The following is a 21,242-nucleotide window of genomic DNA, read 5'->3' on the forward strand; positions in this document are numbered from 1 at the left end:
TGATCTTGAGTTTATTGTTTAGAAATACTGTGAAATAAAAGATTAAGGGTGTCACTTCCACCCCTGCAATTGTTCAAGGCCAGGTTGGACGGGGCTTGGAACAACCTGATCTAGTGGAAGGTGTTCCTGCCCCATGGCAGGGGGATGGAACAAGATAGGCTTTAAGGTCCCTTGCAACCCAAACCAGTCTGTGATTCCAGGATTCTATAATTCTATGTAATTGCTAAACCCAAAAGCTTTTCCTTGAGACAAAGCAGGGAAAGATTATGAAGACTCTCTCCTCTCCTGAGTCACCGAGACAAGGAAAGGCAGAAGCAACAGCACCGAGTGTGTGTGTTGGTGGCACTGAAGTCCGGAGTTTCTCCAAGGTGGGATTCATTTGCCCTTTGGAAATGACTTTGTGTGTTTGAGTTCAGCTAAATAAAGTTTTCTTCGACGACTTTCTAAGCCCTTTTTTTTTTTTTTCTTTTTAATCTTGCCAGATCTTATTTAGTGGATAGAGATCACAATTCTTAAAAACGTAGTACAAATGTTTTTATTTTAAGAACTGGGAGATTTTCACCATTTTAAGTAGGGGGGGGAAAAAGGTGCTTTCATAAAACTGCATTTCCCATAGTGCACAAGGGCTCTGAGAGCCGGGTCAGCTGATCGAGAGGGTGAAATGTGCCTTATTTCCTGTCCGGTGCATGGAAATGACTCGTGTGTGCCAATGGCTCATCTTCCCTTCGTCAGGTGATTGAAGGGCCCTGGACCAGATTCTGATTTCAACAATGGCAAGAAGCTGAGCTGATTAACCTGCTCGATATTGGGAAAACTGCTTCGTGTGTGGGAAGATGATGTCATGAAATAACACGCTGCAGGCAGCTCTGTTAACTTAATGGGAACAGGTAGAGGAAATCTTGGTCTTTACATTTCGTACTAGACCTTTCTGGTTTTTTTTCCAAGTTACCAATTTTGCCGTACATTATTTAAGTTACTAGATTTCTTAATTTATTGAAGGTTATTTTCTAGCAGCTAAGAAGTAGTCCCAAGTAATCATAATTTTCAAACCTTTTTTTTAATTCTTTTTGCCTCTTTTTTGGTTTGTTTTTTGATTTTTTTTAACAGAGGTTAAGAGGAAACTTTTAAAAGAAAAAAAAGTTTTTCCAGACTGAAGGTGAGGACTTGGCGAGAAAACACAAAATGTCTTCTGAAGGAAAAAAACTTTTCAACATCATTATTTTGGGAGTCTCGTTTATGTTTATATTCACTGCTTTCCAGACATGTGGAAATATTGCGGTAGGTGTGAATTTCTAAATGTGCTGCGTTTCTCTTACAGTTATTTATCCTGTCTTGTCTTTTGTCTACTGTAATCTTGTTTTGCTTGTGATTTTCTAATGTGCGAGATACTTTGGCATTTTGTCTTCCTTTGGTTTAGTATTAAGTAGATTAACTTGGTTAACCAAATAATTAAGCAGCTTTTTTTCTTTAAGATAGCATAGCTACACATATAACTGTGCCAGAGTGCTTGGAAAACAGAAAATTAATCTTATCAAATGTTTGAACTTTAACATAGTGTCTGCTTTGACACTTGCAATATTGAACAGTTGAATTACATTGAATCTTCCATAGTCTATATTCCATATTCTGTGTAGTCCCTTTCAAGATATTTGCCTAAGTTATTATTAACCACACAATTATCAACTGTTTTTTCCTAATCTAACATATTTTTCTGTTCTGACAAATTTGATATTGAGGGGGAGTATGGGGATAACACCTGACAAATAGTCAGACTTGCACAATTGCTAAACTGCCAAGTCACCTTCTAGCTGAAGAAGTTATTTACTGTTTTAGTATCGTGTATCTTTGTCTGCAGAAGCAAAATTGAGCATAACATAATCCAAATTTACTGTTACTACTTAAATTTTTAGACTCCTGCTACTAAGAGACATAGCCCTTTAACTTCCTGAGTGTTGACATTGCTTTCAGTTCTGTGCCTGAAGGCAGTTAGATTTCAACATCCTTCTTGAGCCTCCAGGTCTTACAGCTCTTTTCTTGCGTGGAAGAAGAATCCTTTCTGGGTTCAGACACATAAATGTCCTTCACTACAATATAAATAACTACTTGGGATGGTTTTGGTAAGTCATAGTGCAGTGTGATACTGTGTGTGAGCACATAAGTACAGCCCAGTGATCTTAGAAGTTCTGTGATGAATTCAGCACCTCACTGAATTGGACTTTGTGATCATGCAATCGTGTAGTTTATTGTCATAAAAGTCTTTAGAAGTTACTTTCAACCAGATCTGCCTGCCAGTCCAGCTAATTACATGGTCTCATGATCACTAAAGCTGATTCAAGGGGAAAAAAAAAGGAACAGAGAAATAACGTGAAGCCAGAAAGAATGGAAACTCTGACTAGGAATTCATAGTTAGGTCAAGATAAGAGTATTTTGAAACTTCTCCTTTTCCTCTTTGCTTATTAAATTAAGATGGTCATACATATGACTATCATACCTAAGAGAGGTCTTTAGTGAAACAGCAGTTCTGTGAAGTATTTTAAGGTCTCTGAAATAACAATTTAATAGTAAAGTACTAATTACTGCTTCACACAGAGATGTTTCCCTGCCAAATATCTCCTGCATCTTTGTTGTGGAGGTGGTGTGAGTTGTAGCTAACATTTTAAATTCTTTTAAGTTCTTTGTAGAGTCTATTAATGATTAAGTCTGACGTTTGTTACTGACTTCAAACTGATGCAAGTGTTCTCAAACTACAAGACAGATTCTGACATATTACAGTGTATGGTTTTCTCCTCACAGCAAACTGTTATCACAAATTTAAACAACACGGACTTCCATGGCAGTGGCTACACAAGGTAATTTCCACAGATTGTAAATTATTACTTATTACTTTGCTCCTTGCAGGGTGAAGCTGGTTACAGTTTCATCCAGTAGAGATACACTCTCAAGAGATTGGAGCGTTCTGCTGACTTCACAATTTATTGACATACTTAAAGCACTTTAAATAAAACAGGCTTCTCACAGCCCCGCTCTGAATTATTTCTAGCTGAACTATATATCTGGTTTGCATGTTCTCTTTGTAGAGAGAAAAACCACCATCATCTCATTCTTGGCATTTTGTCTTAGGAGACGAAGAAGCTGGAAGTTTAAAAATAAAAAAACCTGCTAACTCAGGCCTTGGTTGTTTGCCCTTGTACACCTCTGTGTGTTTGTGTAGAACAGGTGGTGTGAATCAGCTCCCGGGGAACACTGCAATGTAAATGTGAAAGGAGCAGTCAGAGACAGAAGTAAAGCCACAAAAAGCCATTCTCTTTGTTGCACTGGCACAGCCAAACTTGCCAAGCATGATCAGGAGCCTCTTGTATGCCAAATTAATTCTGTCATGTAGAAAAACCTGATTGCTGTCTTACTTTAAACTGAAAATACAATTGGCACAAAATAGATCTATAGAATTTCTGTGGTGTATTTGGCAGAAAATGAAAACCTCACTCCTGGACAAATGAGGCTCTGGAACATTCTCCTCTAGAAGTACAGGGTAGAAAATACAGTAACCGTTGTTAAGGCAGTTTGACAAATGCATGTTTTAAATTACCAGACATGCTTGCCTGCAATAGTTTGGGACTCTACTCAGCAATCCAGGAAACACTGTGCACTCCTGTATTCCCATATGGAGTACGGTGGGTGAAGGGAACAGAAGAAAGGGAAGGAAATGTTTGGCCATGGAAGTTTTATGGAGTTACTTGAGTTGTGTATGTGCTTAACTGGATATTTTGAAATCCACTGATCACTCCTAAATCAGTTGCAGTGATTTAATGCAGTTAAATACCTTATATTTTAAGTGCCTAATCATCTTTGTTGTTTATTTATGCAGCATGTCCATTATTTATGGAGTATTATCTGCATCAAATCTTATATCACCTTCAGTGGTTGCAATAGTAGGACCTCAATTCTGCATGGTTATTAGTGGCATATTTTATAGGTAAGTATTAATTTTGAATTTTTAGCTGCTTCCTTTGAAATATTTAATTTTTTTCTCACACCTAGTGCTACTGTGCCATACATCAAATTGTACTGGCTAAGAAAAGCATCTCACAGAGATACTGTAGATCTGTAACTGCAGAGTACTTCAGCCTACTGGAAACAGCACATTTTTTTCCACAGCACTTCCAGACTTTGCAGACTGTGGAGTTCAGGTTGTGGTCTCAGATTAATGACTACATAAAAAAACCTCCACGTGCTTAGTAGGGTAAGATTTTTCACATACAACCTAACCTGTTTTCCAGTGTCTCTTAGGAGAGAGTAGTTGATTTAGAAGCAGATCAGTGTCTGATTGTTAAAGTGCACTGTCCACTTTAAGTGTGTATTCAAAAAACTGATTTGTTCTATTCTAGCCTATACATTGCAGTCTTTATCCAGCCTACTACATGGGCTTTCTACACTGCTTCTGTTTTTATTGGCATTGCAGCTGCTGGTAAGCACTGTTCTTATTCTGCTGACTATTTTTTATGGTATTTGAATATACCTCTAAAATATTTTTATTTCCTGAGCAATATATTCTGTCTATTCCAGTCCTCTGGACAGCACAGGGAAATTGCTTGACTGTAAATTCTGATGAAAACACCATTGGAAGGAACAGTGGAGTGTTTTGGGCACTTCTACAGTCCAGGTAAGGTTTATTTATTAATCTTTTTTTTTTTGGTTGTGTACACATTCTACTTTCTACATCTTTTTGTAAGTGGGAGACTGCATCCAAAAATACTCCAGGGGTACCTTGCAGTCAGTGAACTGAGCACTTCTATTGCTATCGTGCATTACAGAGCAGTGAATGAAAGCTGGATATTGGAAGTCTCTGCTCTTGAGGTGCTGAAAAGATCCATTTCTGTTAGGAGAGCATTTGACATCTGTAACAGCAGTCCTGTTGATTGGGGAGAGCTGTGTTAATTTGTGTCAGGTTCCTGAGTTCACTAATGAGCCCTAATGGTCCTGAGCAGCCTCACCTGGCACCTCCACCACACCCTTCCCATGGGCTCAGGAGCCCTATTTAAACTCAGCCTTGGGGTTTTAGCTCTTCTGGAGCTGGGATGGACGAGTGGGGGGTCTTCAGCTCAGTTGTGCTCAAGCCTATGCCTTGGTGAGACTAAAGAGGATTGGTTTGAAACAGATAAAGTGCTTCTTTGTGCAATGGGTGATTAAATTTCTGGAGCTGGCTGCCACAGGAGGGTGTAGAGTTGGATGGTGTCAGCAAGATCAAAAAGGAATCAAGCAAATTCGTGGGAGACAGGTCCACAAGTGGTTCCTGAAGAGGGATCCCTTTTACCCACCCCACTGTGATACAGCAGTTCTGGATATTGGGAAGTAACAAGGGAAATGAATTGCAGGAATGCTTAGGCTGGTGAGCCTGCACTAGATGGCATTGCTAATGCTGCTGTGGGCACAGAATCCTGGATTGTAAGACACCAGCCTGAACCAGTGGCATGCTGGTTCTGTTCCTTAAGCTTTCTGTTCCAGAGTTAACATATTGGTATGTTATCAAAGTAGCAATTTCCACAAACCCAGCCTTAATCTTACTACAAAAAATGCACCTCTTGGTTGTTCTTTTTGTTCACAGCTTGTTTTTTGGAAACCTCTATATATACTTTGCCTGGCAAGGAAAAACTCACATATCAGGTGAGTACTGCTTGTTGATGTGGGAAGCCATCCTTCAAAATATGGTAGCATGAATAAACAGATGAAATGATGATCTAGAAAGTGGCACAAAGCTTGTACAATAGCAGACATTTCTTTCCCTCAGTTTATTGTTAGTGTCTTTTTGCAGTATGATTTTGATTCAGTGTTCACAGCCCTTGTACTATATATGTTGTTTTCCTGCCTGAAATGCACTTTGAGTACTTTCTTTTAGGGTATTGTGTATGGAATTCTTCAGAAGGCAAGTTGAGAATAAGATTTTGCACAATAGCCACTCTGGGATTTTCCCTGTGCAGGCACACTTAGGCCAAAACACACCTATTTAGGAGGAAAGCTATTCTGGCTGTATGTTTAATATTATACATGCTATCCCATTCTAAAGGAAGTTCCTTGTGTAGGGTGTCCTTCTAAATCATATTGGAGATTGATTAACCTATGAAATAAAGGCAAACCATCCCAGTTTGCTTCATTGTGCTGGCACAAAGCAGTGAGGGAAGACAGAGGCTGAGAAGGGGCTGCTGCTGTCTAAACTGGCAGCATTGGTGGCAGAGGGAATAAAGAACTCTTCCTTACTTGGCATAGTTTATGAAGACTAACTTCCTGATGGGATTGTAATTAATACTCTAGTTTTTCCATTTGTTATTGTGCTAGACTGGTAAAGAGCAATAATTGGGGAACAGAGGTCTTAAGTAATACTGTTAAGAAGCTGGACAGTGGTTGAGACTCAGTGTTTTTAAAGAAGAGATTTCTGGCAGCTGTTTAAGCCAGGCAGGGTATGTGTGGGTATTCACTGAGAAAATTGCAGTGGTGAAAATAGAGCAAAGGCTAAGACTTTAATTACCAAAGATGAGCACTTTTAGGAAAACAATGTTCTGTAAACAAGGAACTTTGATTGTCCTGTTCTATAATGACTGAGAATTTTCCTTATTGTAGTCCTAAAGTAAAATATCTACTAGAATGGTCAATTCTTTTAACCTTTAACAGATGAGGATGCTTCTGCTCTAGTCAATCATCAAAATGTTGGCTTTAAAATTATGTTTATTAGGCTTCAGAAATACTGCCCTGTTGAGATGAATAGTCCACTTCTTTCTTAGATCCATCTTTTCAAGTTCTCCTGAAAAGTAGCACAGTAGTGCAGCAAAGGTTAATTTTACAGGTCATCTTCTGCATTCCTTCACCTTTAGGACAAAGGTTTAAGTGTTATTGAAAGTATTGGAAACACTTTGAACCTGGAGGCCCTGAAATTCTGTGCATTCTACATTCCATTGCTCTTGCTAACCACAGAATAGGGCAATTAACTACAAAGCAGTTCTGCTGTTACATTTTCCTCCATCTTTAAATGTCTAGAGATTCCTCTTTATTGAAAAAATTGATATCAAAAGTTTTAATAGCATTTAAAAATCAATTCTTCCTTTTACCACCTACATACAAATACTACAGACTGTTCAAGGTGTGAAGCACTTCCTCTTTTTGATCTGTAATCACACACAAGTTATTTTTTGATCAATTTTGCATTTGCCACTAAGCTAAAGGGGAAATAAATACAAGCACAGGCAATATCTTCAGAGCCATATAGTGGTTAAATCACAAGTATTTGCTGTTTCTTGGCTTTTTCCCCCTGCTCAATATTGGTAAATGGGAGTAACTTCTGTATTAAATGTGTCTGTGCCAAACAAGTAGGCTGGTGCAGCACAGCTGGTGCACAGGGCAGCAGTTGCCTCCCTGCAGCTGCTGTGGCAGTTACTGAGGTTTTGGTGGCTTTAAGGCCTTTGTAGTTTCAAAGCCCACCAGTTTATGATATCACGGGGCTGCTATTTCTGATGCTGGTAAAGAGCTTTTTTTGAGAGATCTGAAGGGCTTTAGGTTGTTTATGTCCACTCTGAATTATGTAAGTCTTCAAAGATGTGCTTTCTTCTGCTAATAATTGATGCACTTCCTTTAATTGGCTCCTGCCTTGGTCGTAGCCTTTGCGTGGCAGAAAATGCGAGGGACACTTTAATATGCTGATGCTTTATTAGCGTCATAAAACTGAGACAGCAATTTGCCAGCAGCTGGGTACCTTTTGCTGCACGTTGAAGGTGAGTTAGAAAATGGGTGTGTGTTAAACACTGCAGTATGTCTGTGTTAGTTGTTTGAAGGTAGTTGAATTGGTTTGATTTGCTTTCTGCACGTCTGGTTACGACCCCTGTTTGTTTTCCCACAGAGAGCGATCGCAGAACTGTCTTCATTGCTCTGACTGTTATCAGTCTTGTGGGCACAGTTCTGTTCTTTCTGATTAGGAAACAGGAGGACACAAAAGCTCCAGGGGATGAAGATTCTACTAATGAAATCCTGGGGGAGAGCTCGTAAGTGCTTACGGCAATAACATGTTGTCACATCTCCTTGTTTGTGCTCCTGCTCCGCAGTGGGACGCTGTGCAATGACTTCCCCCTCTGTGCTGGAGACATGAATGTTATCAACAACCTGTAGAATGTACAGATTTATTAGAAAAGTGTCTGTTCTTTAACAAGTCAGGATTATTTTTCTTTAGATGGCGTATTCTCGAGGGTGGAGTGCAGTACTGCACATTAAGTTTTTCCTTTAATAAGTAAGTGCCTTGGGAAAGATACCTTTCACTTCTCAACTGATTATTATTAAACATTTATCTGCCTTTCATAGTTTGTCTTGCCCTCATCAGCTCATTTTAAAGTCTGGAATAAACAGAAATTACTCCTTTTTTTATGGGTTCTTTGACAAACTGGAACATGTTTTTCCTGTCTTCTCTAAACATATACAAGCCACCCTAATAAATACATTAAAAATGACAAGTATGCAGACAGATCCTGTGGAGTTTTGCCTGAGGCATCAGCTTAAATATTTTGCTTTATTTAAAGAAGAAGGCAAAAGTTAGAAAAACATCAATAAGTATGCCCATGGAAAAAAATGTTGGAAGCTAAAAATGCTCAGAAGGAAGATTCTGTTAAGCAGGCATTCAGTAGTGCAGAAAGCAAATAAATTTTGTGGTTAGTAGTTTAGATCTCAGACACTTTTAAGGATATATTGGTATATTCCAGTGCTGGACTAGAAAATGTACAGAAGGTTTAAAAAAATGAAGGTGCCTTCCAGCATAGAAGTACTGTGTGGTTATTCTTTCTCCATTTTGACCAAGTCATTTGTTTACCCAGGTCTGCACAAAACAAAATGATGAGAGCAGTGGCTGCCTTCAGTAAGTACATTTCCACATAAAATACTGGCATCTACTTCCCAGCTGTCCGTGGTTCTGCTGATAATGTGGTCATGGACAAATCACTTGGAACAAAAATTTGTGAACAAGTAATGTTTTGAGAGTGTATCTCAGTTATTCTGCTTTGAATATGGACTTTCAGGGATGGTCTGCTTGGAAAAAGGACTTCCAAATGGCACTGGGTTCCAGCCCAGGGATGACAGGTCACACAGGGACACAGGACTGAGTTCTGAGCCTGACAGAAATTCAGATTTCTCAGTGAGCATCTTGTGAATTTGAACCTATCCAAAACGGAGCTTGGAAGTGGAAAAGCTTGGGAACCACTGAACTAATGTGGGGAAATTAGTGTGGATGTGGGGTTGGTGTGAACTGGCTCCCTGCACTTCAGCAAAGCCTCTTTTCAGGTGACCATGTGACAAACAAAGCTTGACTGAAAGCAAAAAAAGTGAGGTGACTTCACTTCAATCATGTACTGGTATAGTCCAGGAAAGATCTGAAGTGTTCCTTTGATGTAGTTTCAGATCCAAGCTGCTTTTCAACAGCTTCCTTCTCTAGACAAACACAAAAAGAACAGATCACCACAGGGAAAGCCACTGTGTGAAAGATTAAAAAATAAAAACCAACAAACATAACAAGATAAAAAGTTACAGGTTGTTTTATTTTGTCACAGGTTGATACCAGTTAACAATTTAGAACTAGAGCATCTGTAGTTTCCTTTGAAGTTTGATGTGTTCTGCCTGTGACTGTTAAGTTTGTTTGGAGAATGTGGGGATGTTCACTGAGGATTTATTTCAGGAGACAATTGCTGTGAGCTCCGAGAGAATACAGAAATACAGTGAGCAGAAAATTGCCTGTTAATTGGAAACTGTATCTTCTCTTTAATGTTTCCCCAATTGCATTTCTTACAAAAATGACTTCTGGATGACACGTTTCTTCTAGATGGCATGTCAGGGTTGGTTTATTTAGCACTCTCATTACTGTAATAAGCAGTAAATAAAATTATAATGTACAGTTTATATAATTCTAACCTATCTTTGTTTTAAGCAAAGAGCAAAAGAAAGTGTAGATTATCTTAGTAGTATTATCAGAAGTTAATCTAATTTCCATTATTGTTTCTTTACAGAGAAATCTATCACACTGAGCTTCACCAAAGAGATGATGCTTCTCAGTGTCACAACAGCCTACACAGGTATGAAGCCATCAGTGTACCATGGCTGGAATTTTAGGGAAAATTTACATAGCTGGCTTTTATGTGATTTGATATTACAACTACCAGTGGTTCATAGATTGTTTAATACAACTGTATTAAAATAATGTTTGTACATCACACCTTCATTAAGATGTGGGAGATTGCTGATGGCCTTCATTTTAGTCTTGGTTTTATTGGGAACAAGCTTAGCCATTTTCAGCCATTTTTGTCATTAGTATTTGCTGTGGCAAGGGTCTTCCTTCTTTTTAGCAACTTCTAGTTAAACTTGGTCTCCTGTTATTAGACCAAGGTATGAGTTGTAAATGAAAAATGAAGTTATTTTTGCCGTAAACTAAAGCAATTCTTCTGCAAAAATGCCATCAAATGTTCAAAAATGTTTCTGAGATCCTTGAATAGATTTTTGTGGGGTTTCTTCCTCCTTATTTGGCTTCAGGTATAGTTTTGTTCACGATCAAATTAAGTTTTTGGAAGAATAAATGCGTTTTCAGAACCTCATCTCTGAGTCACCATTATGAAAAATTGTCAGATCTTGTAGGTGAAAACAAAAACTTAGATGTGAACAAACCAAACAGTGCCCAAACATCTGCTGAAGTTTCCAGTCAGCTCCTGGAGAAGAAATAGCAACAGCAGCTCTGGAGTTGGGTCGCTCCAACCACTGATCTGAGTTACAAGTTACTTCACACAGTTGTGTTAAGCCAGATTAACCCACTTGAGTTCCTCTTGGGTGTTTAGTGCAGTGGGAATGTGGAGCAGGATGACAAAGGAAGGGAGTCAGTCAGGTTTTCCTGGAGTATTCTGCAATTCAATTCTACAGGTGGCATAAAAATAAATCACTCCAGATTGGGAAAAAAATGGCTGCTGCCATCTGGTGGCTCAATATTGCCAATATTGCCACTTTTTGTAGCAAAATACAGAATCCCATAAGGCCAACAAAGGCTTTTATTCCAGAATTGATGGTTGGGTTCAGGCTGCTTCAAGCCCACCCGAATTTTGAAGCCGTGCAGTTCATCTGCTGCGTTGGGTGGCCTGGAAATGCAGACCAGGAGGTGCTGGGCCATCATTTTGCTGTAGCAAAAGGCAAAGGAGATAAATTAGAAACAGTTTTATTTTGAGCTGTTTTGCTCTGTTTAGGCAGAACACTTTGCATTGTTTTAAATACACTTCTTTTATTAAGGAGCTGGTATTTTTATACTGATGGTTGCTTATAGTTGTGTTAGTTGGACTCTGCTGTGTCACCCTCCCTCACATTAATGGAAAAAGAAAGAAGAAAGGATTTTAAACAAATAGCAGAAGTTCTTTCTCAGTTTAAATTCATTATGTATGTGTAGAAAAGTCAATTTTAAGCATCTTAGCATCTTGTTAGTTTTTAGGGATAGAGGGTCTTTCTTAGGAATGTCATAACTTGGGGGGGAAAAAATCTTATACTGAAATTGTGCTTTATCTCTTCAGTTATCTGAAGTGTTATTTCACATGGCACTTCTCATCTGGATGAAATTCCAAAGTTCTTGAAAAGTGGAAATATAAACTGTTTATAGGGATTGTGTCAACAGCACTGGCTACTGAACCTGAGTGACACCAATCAGTGCAACTGTTTTTTCTAATGTGGTTTTTGTAAACTGGCATTGGAGAATATAATAATCACATAGTTTAAAATTTCCTGTTTGCTTCTATTACACAGACTTCATTTAAGTTTATTATTTGAAAGATACCTGAGGGGAAAAGAGCCCTTTAGACATAAAGAATATTTTCATGACTTCCATAATAGTTCATCTGTCAATTCTGTTTGGTTTCCTTCAAAGGTTTGGAATTAACATTCTTTTCTGGAGTGTATGGAACATGCATTGGTGCTGTGAATAGATTTGGCAGTGAACAGAAAAGCCTAATTGGTCTCTCTGGTATTTTTATCGGTGTTGGAGAAATCTTGGGTGAGTCTAAATTTGCTACCTTTTGACAAAAGAAAAAGGATTAGAGTGATGTAATTGTCCAAAATGGGTTTTTTGTATTTAACTGAATAGTGTATTTCAAGCTTCCAGCAATGATTATGTGAACAAAAAATGAAATAGGAGAAATGTAATTGGCAATGTGGTTCCTTATTGCACTGTGAATTATACCTTGCACTGTGTAAAGTGAGTGTAGACCAGCATGTGAAATACTGCTGCCTATGAATCCTAACATTCTGCATTCTATTTGGATTAGTGTGGAGAAATACACAAGACTCAAAATGCAAGGAACAATAGGCTGCAGTGTTATTAGGGAGCTGACACCATTTTGCTATTTAAATGTTGTTTTTAAACAGTATTATGTTTACGTTTTTATTCCTTGAGCGATGTAGTAACTTCTAATTTTTTTAATAAATTACTGCACTAAGGATTTCTTTGTTTTAAAAAAATGAACTTGTGTTAAATAAGATGTGATATTTAAATAAAATTGGAAACAGGGAAGGCTCATCAAGTAAATATTTCTCTTTTTTTCTGTAAACTCAAGAACTATGGTGTTTAACAAAAAACCCACTGTCTGTTCATCAGCAGCTTAGGGCCATAGAGTTGCAGGCTTTTGCAATTAGGAGCTAAGCAGAAGGTTGTCCCTTTTCACTTAGTACTGTTGGAGTACTGGAGTAAAGTACTTGTTAAAAGGTGAAGTGTTTTCATCAGCAACCATCTGATAAATCTCCTGCCCCCATTTCTCAGACACCTGTAACAACCCTGAGCTCATCTCATGTGGCAAACGGGGCTGGGAGATCCTTGGGGCCGTTTTCATGTTTGATCTTTCAGTTATCCAGTATGGGCATATCTATAATTCCAGCTGTGAGTATTTAAAGTTTTGCTCTGTTCTTTAAATCTTCAGTTCTGGTTCAGTTATCCAATCTTTTCTGCTCCTGCAGGTGGAGGAATCTTTGGTTTGCTGAGCAAGAACAGTCGCTTTGGCAGGAACCCAGTGGTGATGCTGGGCATCCTTGTCCACTTCATAGCCTTTTATTTAATTTTTTTCAACATGCCAAATGACGCCCCTATTGCTCCCATGGAAGGAACAGATCGAGTTGCTTATATGATTCCAAGGTATGTGAGCTTTCTCCTTTGGCTGGTTGTACATAAACAGCTTGTTTCTCCACAGAAAATCCCTTGAAGTTGTTTGTCTGTGTAGTGACTAACTCCACAGAAGAAGCTTTCAGGAAATTGGCTTTTTATTAAAGATAGGCATTCTACCAGTCTGCACCCAATTTAGGAACTTAAATAGCATAAGAATAAAAAGCCTGAGGATGATTGGCAGCAGTTCTGTCACTCAACAGCTGATGTTTGAGGTGTAGCACAATAGTGAGACCAGCAACTATTGTAGTAGGTGTTAAAAAATCAATCTATCTTGGGCTCAGTTTTACTACATCAGGGAGCCCCAGCCTGGCACTGTTGCACCCATTTCCAAAGTCTTTCAATGCTTATTACCAAATTCTTATTGAACTAACTGAAGCCATGCTATGCCTGTCTTTTATAATAATTGGGGAAGAATATGGGGAACTTTATTATCTCACCATTTCAGCTGTCTTTTGGGGTTTATTCTTGCCAATTTGTGTGAAAATATGACGTTTTCACTTTGTGCAGACCCAGTAACTAACTTGGAATTCTAAGCATTTGTGCCTGTGCAGATGACTGGTCTTAACTGGGGTATTTTTCTGCAAAATGAATTGGTATTTCTCTAATATTCCTGCAGCTCAAGAATTCACCATGTGTCTCAGCTTTTAATCACTGCTCTGTGGGGTTTGTGGCTCCAAGCACCAAAATGAGTTCTTTTCCTGATTCTCATTCAGTGAGAATTGACTGCAGGTAACAGTAACAGAAGTCTTAGCATTCCAGAAAGTAAAAGCATATGAAACTATTCTTTTTGCCAAGCCAGGCATTCCCAGTTCTTTTCCAGTGAAATTAAAAGTTTGATACCTTTCCACTCTCAAGTTCCAAATAAATCTGCCAAAACTAGTTTATAGATGTGTGAGCTGTTTGAACAAATGGCTTTTAAACTGGATTCACTTTCTCCTTCAGCAAAGAGGTGGCCATGCTCTGCAGCTTCCTGCTGGGGCTGGGGGACAGCTGCTTCAACACCCAGCTCCTCAGTATTTTAGGATTCCTGTACTCAGAAGACAGTGCTCCTGCCTTTGCCATCTTTAAGTTTGTTCAGGTAATAATTAACAATCCTTCGAAATGTTTTGAACTGTTGGGATGTTACTGAAATTCTGGGTTGGCCTTTTTAACGAGCTGAGAAAAATGATGTTTCTGCAAATTATTTCATCCTGAATTTTGGTGTAGAGTAGTTTGTGATGCTGGAAACAATTTCCTGGACTGTGATCTTAAAGCTTTGGCTGTGTTGTTTCTAGACAAACTGGTTTGAAATACCAGAGAGCTGCTCTTGCAATGCTCCAAACACTTTTGAGTTTGGTGTTCACTTTCTACAGTGAACACTGTTTAAATAACAAGTGAAAACTAAATCTGTTGTGTATCACATCAAGACATATGTTGAGGTATAATGAAGCCTTAAGATTGCCTGTCTCCTACAGCAGGATTCTACTGAGAGCTGCATATTAAACTCCTGTCAGTTTGATAATCCTCGTGTAGCAACATCAGCCTGGAAATCTCCACTGATAGTCTTTTTTACTTGGTGTGGTTTTTTTTTTTTTTCCTCTCAGTCCATCTGTGCTGCAGTTGCCTATTTCTACAGCAACTACTTCCTTCTGCAGTGGCAGCTCCTGATCATGGTGATCGTGGGATTCTTTGGAACAATCACCTTCTTCGCAGTGGAGTGGGAAGCAGCAGCAGCCCTGGCTGCCCGTGGCTCAGACTACAGCAGCATTTGATCCTGATAACCATGGCTGCTCTGATTTAAGGAACAGCACAGGCATGGTTTTTGGGAAGTGATGTGAAAAGGTGGAAAAGGTCAAGCTGCTGCAGAGGTTGAGATGGAGGCAGCTGCTACTAAATCACCATCAGTCCAACTGGATGTGAAACAGGAGGGGAAAAAATGCCAAATTTGAAAGGCTTTTTTTTTTTTCTTGCTTTACTCAACCAAGCATGGTATAAGTGTTCTTAAAAACCTGATATTAGCACTGGAAGGAGATGTATAGATCCGTGTATTGAACCATTCTGCTCTGAGATGTACCTTTCAGAATGTAATTGCCTTATTTCACTTTACCATGCACTACAGGATTAGTTTTGTTTTTTGCCCCCTAAATTATTTTTCCTACACACTAGTTCTGCAGACACATGAGTTCTGGTATTGAATGAGTGATGTTTTTATAAGGTAGATTATATCACAGATTGTCTGCACAACTGAGAAATCAATTTGGCATTGACTTTTTCAACAATTAGATATGCTCAAGTATTTCCATGGGAAACGTTGCCTTTTTTTGTATCACTCAGCTTCTTGTTTCCCAACAATTTGTTTATTAATCTCTTTCATGTGCCTAAGTTTTCAGATCCGTGGGGTTTTTTGTTTGTTTGTTTTTTCTTTTGTTTCATGCTTTTTCATTTTTGTTTGTTTGTTTGTTTGTTTTTTGTAAGAAAATGAATCAGGTTATAGTGTGACATGAAAGATTTTTACAAGAATTTAAAGATATTACCTTTAGCCATCTTAAGGATGGGATTCCAAGGCCTGTGAATTATTGATAATTGAAAACAGCCTTGTGGCTCAGTATCTCAGAATTGAACTGTGTTGGGAAAGGTGCTGAAACTTCCTCAGGGCTGTGCAATATGAAGGACCACAATCCATGGCTTCCCTCACAGGCTCCCAAATAGTTCTTTTGAGTTCAGTGGAGTTTTTATCATAAAATGATGAAAATCTGTGATGGGAGCATTGTCTGAGATAACTTCAAAAAGTACAAATAGACTCAGAATGTGAATGGTCAGAATAATCTTGCAGTGTTTATTCTACTGCATAGGCTGAAAACACCTGAAATGCTTGTCCTAAGTTGCTTTATTCAGTGTTTTTTGGGAAGATTGTACTGTAATCTTACTCCACCAAATATGAAAACAAGGTTACTAGCATAGTAACTAAATTTTAATCCAAAACTGTTATAGTTGATAAAACAGGCAGTGAATGCAGCTCACCTTGACTTTGTCTGCATGGCTCTGTAGTACTTGCAGTGATGTTTCTGTCTGGTGGGCAATAAGATGCACCTGAGAGCAGGGATGGAACACTGAGGTGGTGTTTTTAGACACTCCATGTAGCTATTTTTAGAAAAGTACCACTCACCAACCTTTTTTTATGCACAGTCAGGATGTTAATGTCTTTAAAGACAAGTTAAAGTCGACTCATTATGTGTCAGTAGCTCCCCTGTGTCATAACTAGGTAGGTGTACCCAAGGTTAAACTTGGTGAGGGAGAGTGGCATCTCCTGTGACATTTGCTGTCACTTTTGCTCTCAAAGAGCAGTGACACAACTCCTGTGAAGCACAGAGTTGTGAAGCACAGCAAAACAGCCCGGGGGCATCATTTTACAGGGCTACAGAAAGGGATTTTTAAATTCACTGCAGGTTTTTTGCTGTGAGATCAGTAAGGTGTTAATGGGAGGACGAGAGGGCACCTGAACATCCAGCAAGCAAAAGAAATCTTTGAGGGCAGGCAGGAGAGAAAGCCTTTGTGTATTCCTGGGAGATTTAATGAATGATGTAAAAGAGAATGAGACAGGACACACATTGGAGCAAGGGGTTGCTGAAGCCACTCCAATTTGTCAGGCAAACTGAAAAGGCATTCAGGATTGAATCAATATCTGATTAATGTGACCAGCAGCACAGTGAAGCCTCTCTCTCACCCACTCCTGTTATCCTGTAACTTGAAGAGTACTATTTTTAATATACTGAGCACTATAAAGGTATAGATGATAGGATGCTGCCAGTGATTAAAACTCTCTTGTTGCTCCACATTTATATTTTCTCCAAAGTACCAAACAGGATAAATAGGGTCTTTTTCAGATAGGGAATTACTGACTTTTTTTTTTCCCTCCAAATGCTTTCTGGGACCTGTTTTTCCTTGTATATCAACGAGAGCAGAAAGACTTGAAAGTTCACAAGGGACAGTTTTGTCTTACAGTGTATTTGGGGAAAAAATGATTCTTGGGTCTTGTGGTGATGAGTAATTAAATGCTTTTAAAATAATGTCATTTAATTGTAAGTAGGTTATGGCTCTCATGAGGTTGCTTTTCGAATTGATTCCTTTTAATTATGAACTTCTGTGATGCTCATTTGCCATATAAATTATATGGACTATTTTATTAGAAATTAAAAAATTGCTAAGTTATTGTGGTTTCAAAAACCATTTTGAAGTCAACTTAAAGGGATAGTAATGAACTAGGAATGTGGGTTTTTAGTACCTTTGTGAATCTGATGCTTTACTTTTTTTTCCCCTGTTCCTTTTCTCCTTTCTGGCCTGACTCAGTGTCAGGCAATGTTGGAAGGCTGCTCAGAACTATTTATTGGGTCATTAAAGGGAAGTGTGACAAGTTTTACAAGAAATCATGAAATTCTTAAAACTGTATCATGGATAACTGTTCTCTTTTACTATTAACTTTATTGCTTTTGACATTTGATCTGAAGAGACAGGTTTCAGTTATTCAAGCTGCTGCTGATGTGACTGCTTTTCACTTATTCATGTTTCTTTGATTTGTCAAGAGGTGAAAAATCCTCTCATATACACAGTTGTTAGTTTGGTTGAAATCTTTGGTGCAGCAATATAAAGAACAAGAATGCTGACATCCATTTATGATTCCATCTCTGAATCTGCTTATCAGCATTTACCAACCATGAGGCTGCACCCCCTTCATTTCACCTCAGTGGCCTTTTAATGTTAATCTGAATTGGGAGCTTACTGTTAAATTAAGAGGGATTTGAAAATAGTTTTTTTCCTGTATCTGTGGTATTGTGGGTTTGTTTTATATTAGTGATTTTATCTTTTTAAGCAAAATGACACATTTGTTTGGGTTTACTAAAAAGATCTCTTTCCTCCCCCCCTCCCCATTCTTTTGGGTTGTTACTAAGGTTTAATATCTTGACATGTCACACCCACAAGTTTTACAAACAAATGCTAAAGAGGAAATGAAAACTGATATTCTTGACACTGAGTGCCAAAGAAGCTGCTAAAAAATTAGTCTTTCATGAATGTCATATAAACATATCTATATTTTTCTTTTGCCAGTTGAGTTTCATTTGTGATACATGAATGTATGGAAAAAGAATTTCTACAACCGTAGACCTTCTGTGTGTTAATTTCATTTTGCACAATCAATGTTGTCAAGTTGAGATAAGGAAGAGAATGATTTATAAAATGTCATTTATAAATAATTCTAGTCTATAATTTTTGTGCAGATTGTGCTAAACTCAACAGGGATATAAAAAAAACCCCCAAACCTACAGAACAACCAAAACCCTCCCAAAACCCCTAAGCTTTACCAAGGTCCCTATCTTAGCAGAAACCCTCCTGTGGTACAGTTATTAAAAACTTTTTAAAAAAGCCTTCTGTGGGTAAGTTTGTAGAATTTTTGTGACCATTTTAAAGTATACTGGAGAGAGAACCTCCTGGTGGTGTTTGGTGTAACTTTATGAAAAATGAAGTGTAGAAACCCGTAAGTCAGTTAACCAGACAGATAAAGTCCCACTAGACTTTTTTTAATTCCACAGGTTTGCTTCAGATGGGGAATGTGGTTCCCTGGAGTCCAACCTAAGTGACAGAGGTGCCCTGGCAGCTGGCTCCTGAGGAGTAGGGGTGTATAAAGAGAACCCCAAGGTTTGTGTTTTAGGACAAAGATTAATTGTTTGCTGTTAGTGTAAACAGGAAACATGATGTTCCACATTGTGCTGGGAGACACAGTATCCAACTTGGACTCCATTTGTGCAAGTGTGTTAGTTAAGACAGGACTTTACAACCACAACCATTAATTTTTCTAGGAAAACATGTTCTCAGGGACTTTGTCCACAGCACTGTTTTCCTTGGAAGTCTTCCAGCCCCACTAATGCAAATTGAGTGGCAGCAGCAGTTGGTACCATGTTCTCCTTGATCCCTGGCTAACATGCAGGTAGAAATATTAAAAGATGGGAAAATTTAGATGGAGCTGAAATTGGGAAGTTTGCTGCTTAACGAGGTCCTTGCCCTTCTGATATGACCAGGCTGGTTCAGAAGTGAGGTTGAGACTCCTGTAGTTTTCATGGATAAATTCAGAAAGGTGCCTTGATAAGTTTGACTCCAGAGGTTGTACCACAGAGAAGCACTAATGGGAGAGGGGGGAAAATATCCTTGGAAGTGCAGTAGAGAGCAAATCTGGAAGTGAGAATTAGTCTCAGTGGGCACATGAAGAGGGTGCTTTGCTCAATTGAGTTTGGGCAGTGGCTCAATTTCTATTTAGTTCATAGTGTCTCTGTTAAGTTGGTTATTTCAGCTGGTGAGTGTGTTCCCCCAAGCCCTCCTTTTGTTTACATTTTGACACTGGCCAGAAGTCCAAATGATTGAAACTTTTTTACCTTAATAAAAGGTGTCTTTGGGTTCGAATTGGTGGTAACAGAGAGCAGGCTCACACAGTGATTATCCCTAATGAAAACACTATTTTCAACTGAGTGTACTGACTTTCTTTTCATGGTCACAGCCATGCAAATAAAAGTGAATTACAGACATTGTTTTTGTTAATAGGCTTGTTAAGCTGTCGGAATTGCTCCTGTCAGTGTTTTAAACAGTTATGCCAGAGGCTTTGGAAAAGAGAGACAGAGTCTGAACTGATGGCTCTTGTTAGTGCTTTATAAGGGCCTGCTTAGGAAAAGGGAAATGTTCGGTTTAGTGCTAAGTAGCCCTTAGGAACCGCTTAATTCTAGTCGTGGTGTAGACTAATTAAGTGTCTCAGGGAAATCAGGGTGGCTGCTTCAGCCTGTTTTCTTTCTCTGTTTGAAAGCCCACCTTAAGAAAACTGATGCTGCTGTTGAGAGGAGAATGTTTCTAATCTTAGTTTGGGATTTTTGGGGGGTTTCTTTTCCAGTATCCTTTCCCATGATTTCAGTTATTTTTTTTTTTCTTAACTCAAGAGTTTTATGTCTGAAAGGCTCCACAATATGAATCAGAGTCGTGGAGTGCTTGGGTCCTGTTTGTCTAAAATTAAATGCAGATGTGGAGGGCCATTGTCCAGGCAGACACTGCGAGGCTAAAAGTCAGGATTCAGTCCAGGCTTTATCCTATGATTGAAGGGCATGGAGGGAGCAGCAGGGAACAGCTTTGCTGCCTCTCCTTTGTCTGGATAATACATGAAAGAATGCGATTGCAGAGGTGAGAATGCTGAGGGAAGGGAACAAGGAGGCCAGTACAGACTAATTCTTCCTGCCGCACTTTTTCCCTCGAGATTCGGTAATTTGCAGATTTGTCAAATTCCACTGTGGTTCTGCTGGTGTGATCTTTGGATGGCCTTGGCATTCTGATTTCTGAGAGAAAGAATCTGTATTCAACACCTGACTGTACAGTCCTTTATGTGAACAAATAGAAAAGAACCTTGCAGGTTAACTTTTGCTGCACACAGCCCTTTAAATCTTGGATAAAAGGACATTTAGGAGTTTGCACTTCAAAGTTAATCACGAAGGGGGGAAAAAAATAGAAGGCTTATGCCTTAAATGAAAAAAAAAAATTAGTCATTCTGTCATATGAAAGGGAAATTGCTATTTAAGGTCACTTAGTGAAATTAGCTTCAATTAAGCATCTTTAGTAAATGTAGTGGTGACTGCTTTATTGTCAGAGCCACTCATCTTGTAATGCCTGACCTGCAGAGTTTATGATTATTAATCTGTGTAAAAAACGCAAAACACCTAAAAGTCAACAGCCAATTACACAGATAATAACCTGTTTAAAAGAGCTTCACCACCATACATCATTATTTGTTTTGTGCTCACAAAAGTGTAACTGTGGCAGAGAGCATTTGCTTCACAGCTCCAGAGCTGAGCGATGGTGCTAAGGAAGTATTTCCTCTGCAGCAGGATCTGTGCTGAGCTCCTCTGCCATGGCACTGAGTGTTGGGTGCTGAAGGCAGGGGCAGTGGAAAGAAAGAATCAGAAGCTACTGGGGTGTCTTTGCCCTGCTCCCACAGCGGGACTGATGGAGGGAAGCACAGGTGGAGGACAGCAGTGAGTGC

The 21,242-nt window shown here is 38.9% G+C and overlaps 1 protein-coding gene across 1 annotated transcript; it reads left to right on the forward strand.

Annotated features, from left to right (window-relative positions):
• Nucleotides 1-652: 652 nt before the first annotated feature.
• Nucleotides 653-18,588, forward strand: MFSD11 (major facilitator superfamily domain containing 11). Its single transcript, XM_017833077.1, has 14 exons — nt 653-887; nt 1,108-1,278; nt 2,794-2,849; nt 3,866-3,973; nt 4,386-4,465; nt 4,564-4,660; nt 5,603-5,661; nt 7,883-8,024; nt 8,844-8,884; nt 10,026-10,091; nt 11,912-12,037; nt 12,994-13,168; nt 14,141-14,276; nt 14,782-18,588. Exons 2-14 carry the CDS (start codon nt 1,183-1,185, stop codon nt 14,947-14,949), a joined length of 1,350 nt encoding a protein of 449 aa, XP_017688566.1. The 5' UTR covers nt 653-887; nt 1,108-1,182; the 3' UTR covers nt 14,950-18,588.
• The last annotated feature ends 2,654 nt before the right edge of the window (nt 18,589-21,242 follow it).

Source organism: Lepidothrix coronata, unplaced genomic scaffold (genome assembly GCF_001604755.1).
Source record: "Lepidothrix coronata isolate B3197 unplaced genomic scaffold, Lepidothrix_coronata-1.0 Scaffold210, whole genome shotgun sequence".
In the NCBI taxonomy this organism is placed as follows: Eukaryota; Metazoa; Chordata; class Aves; order Passeriformes; family Pipridae; genus Lepidothrix; species Lepidothrix coronata.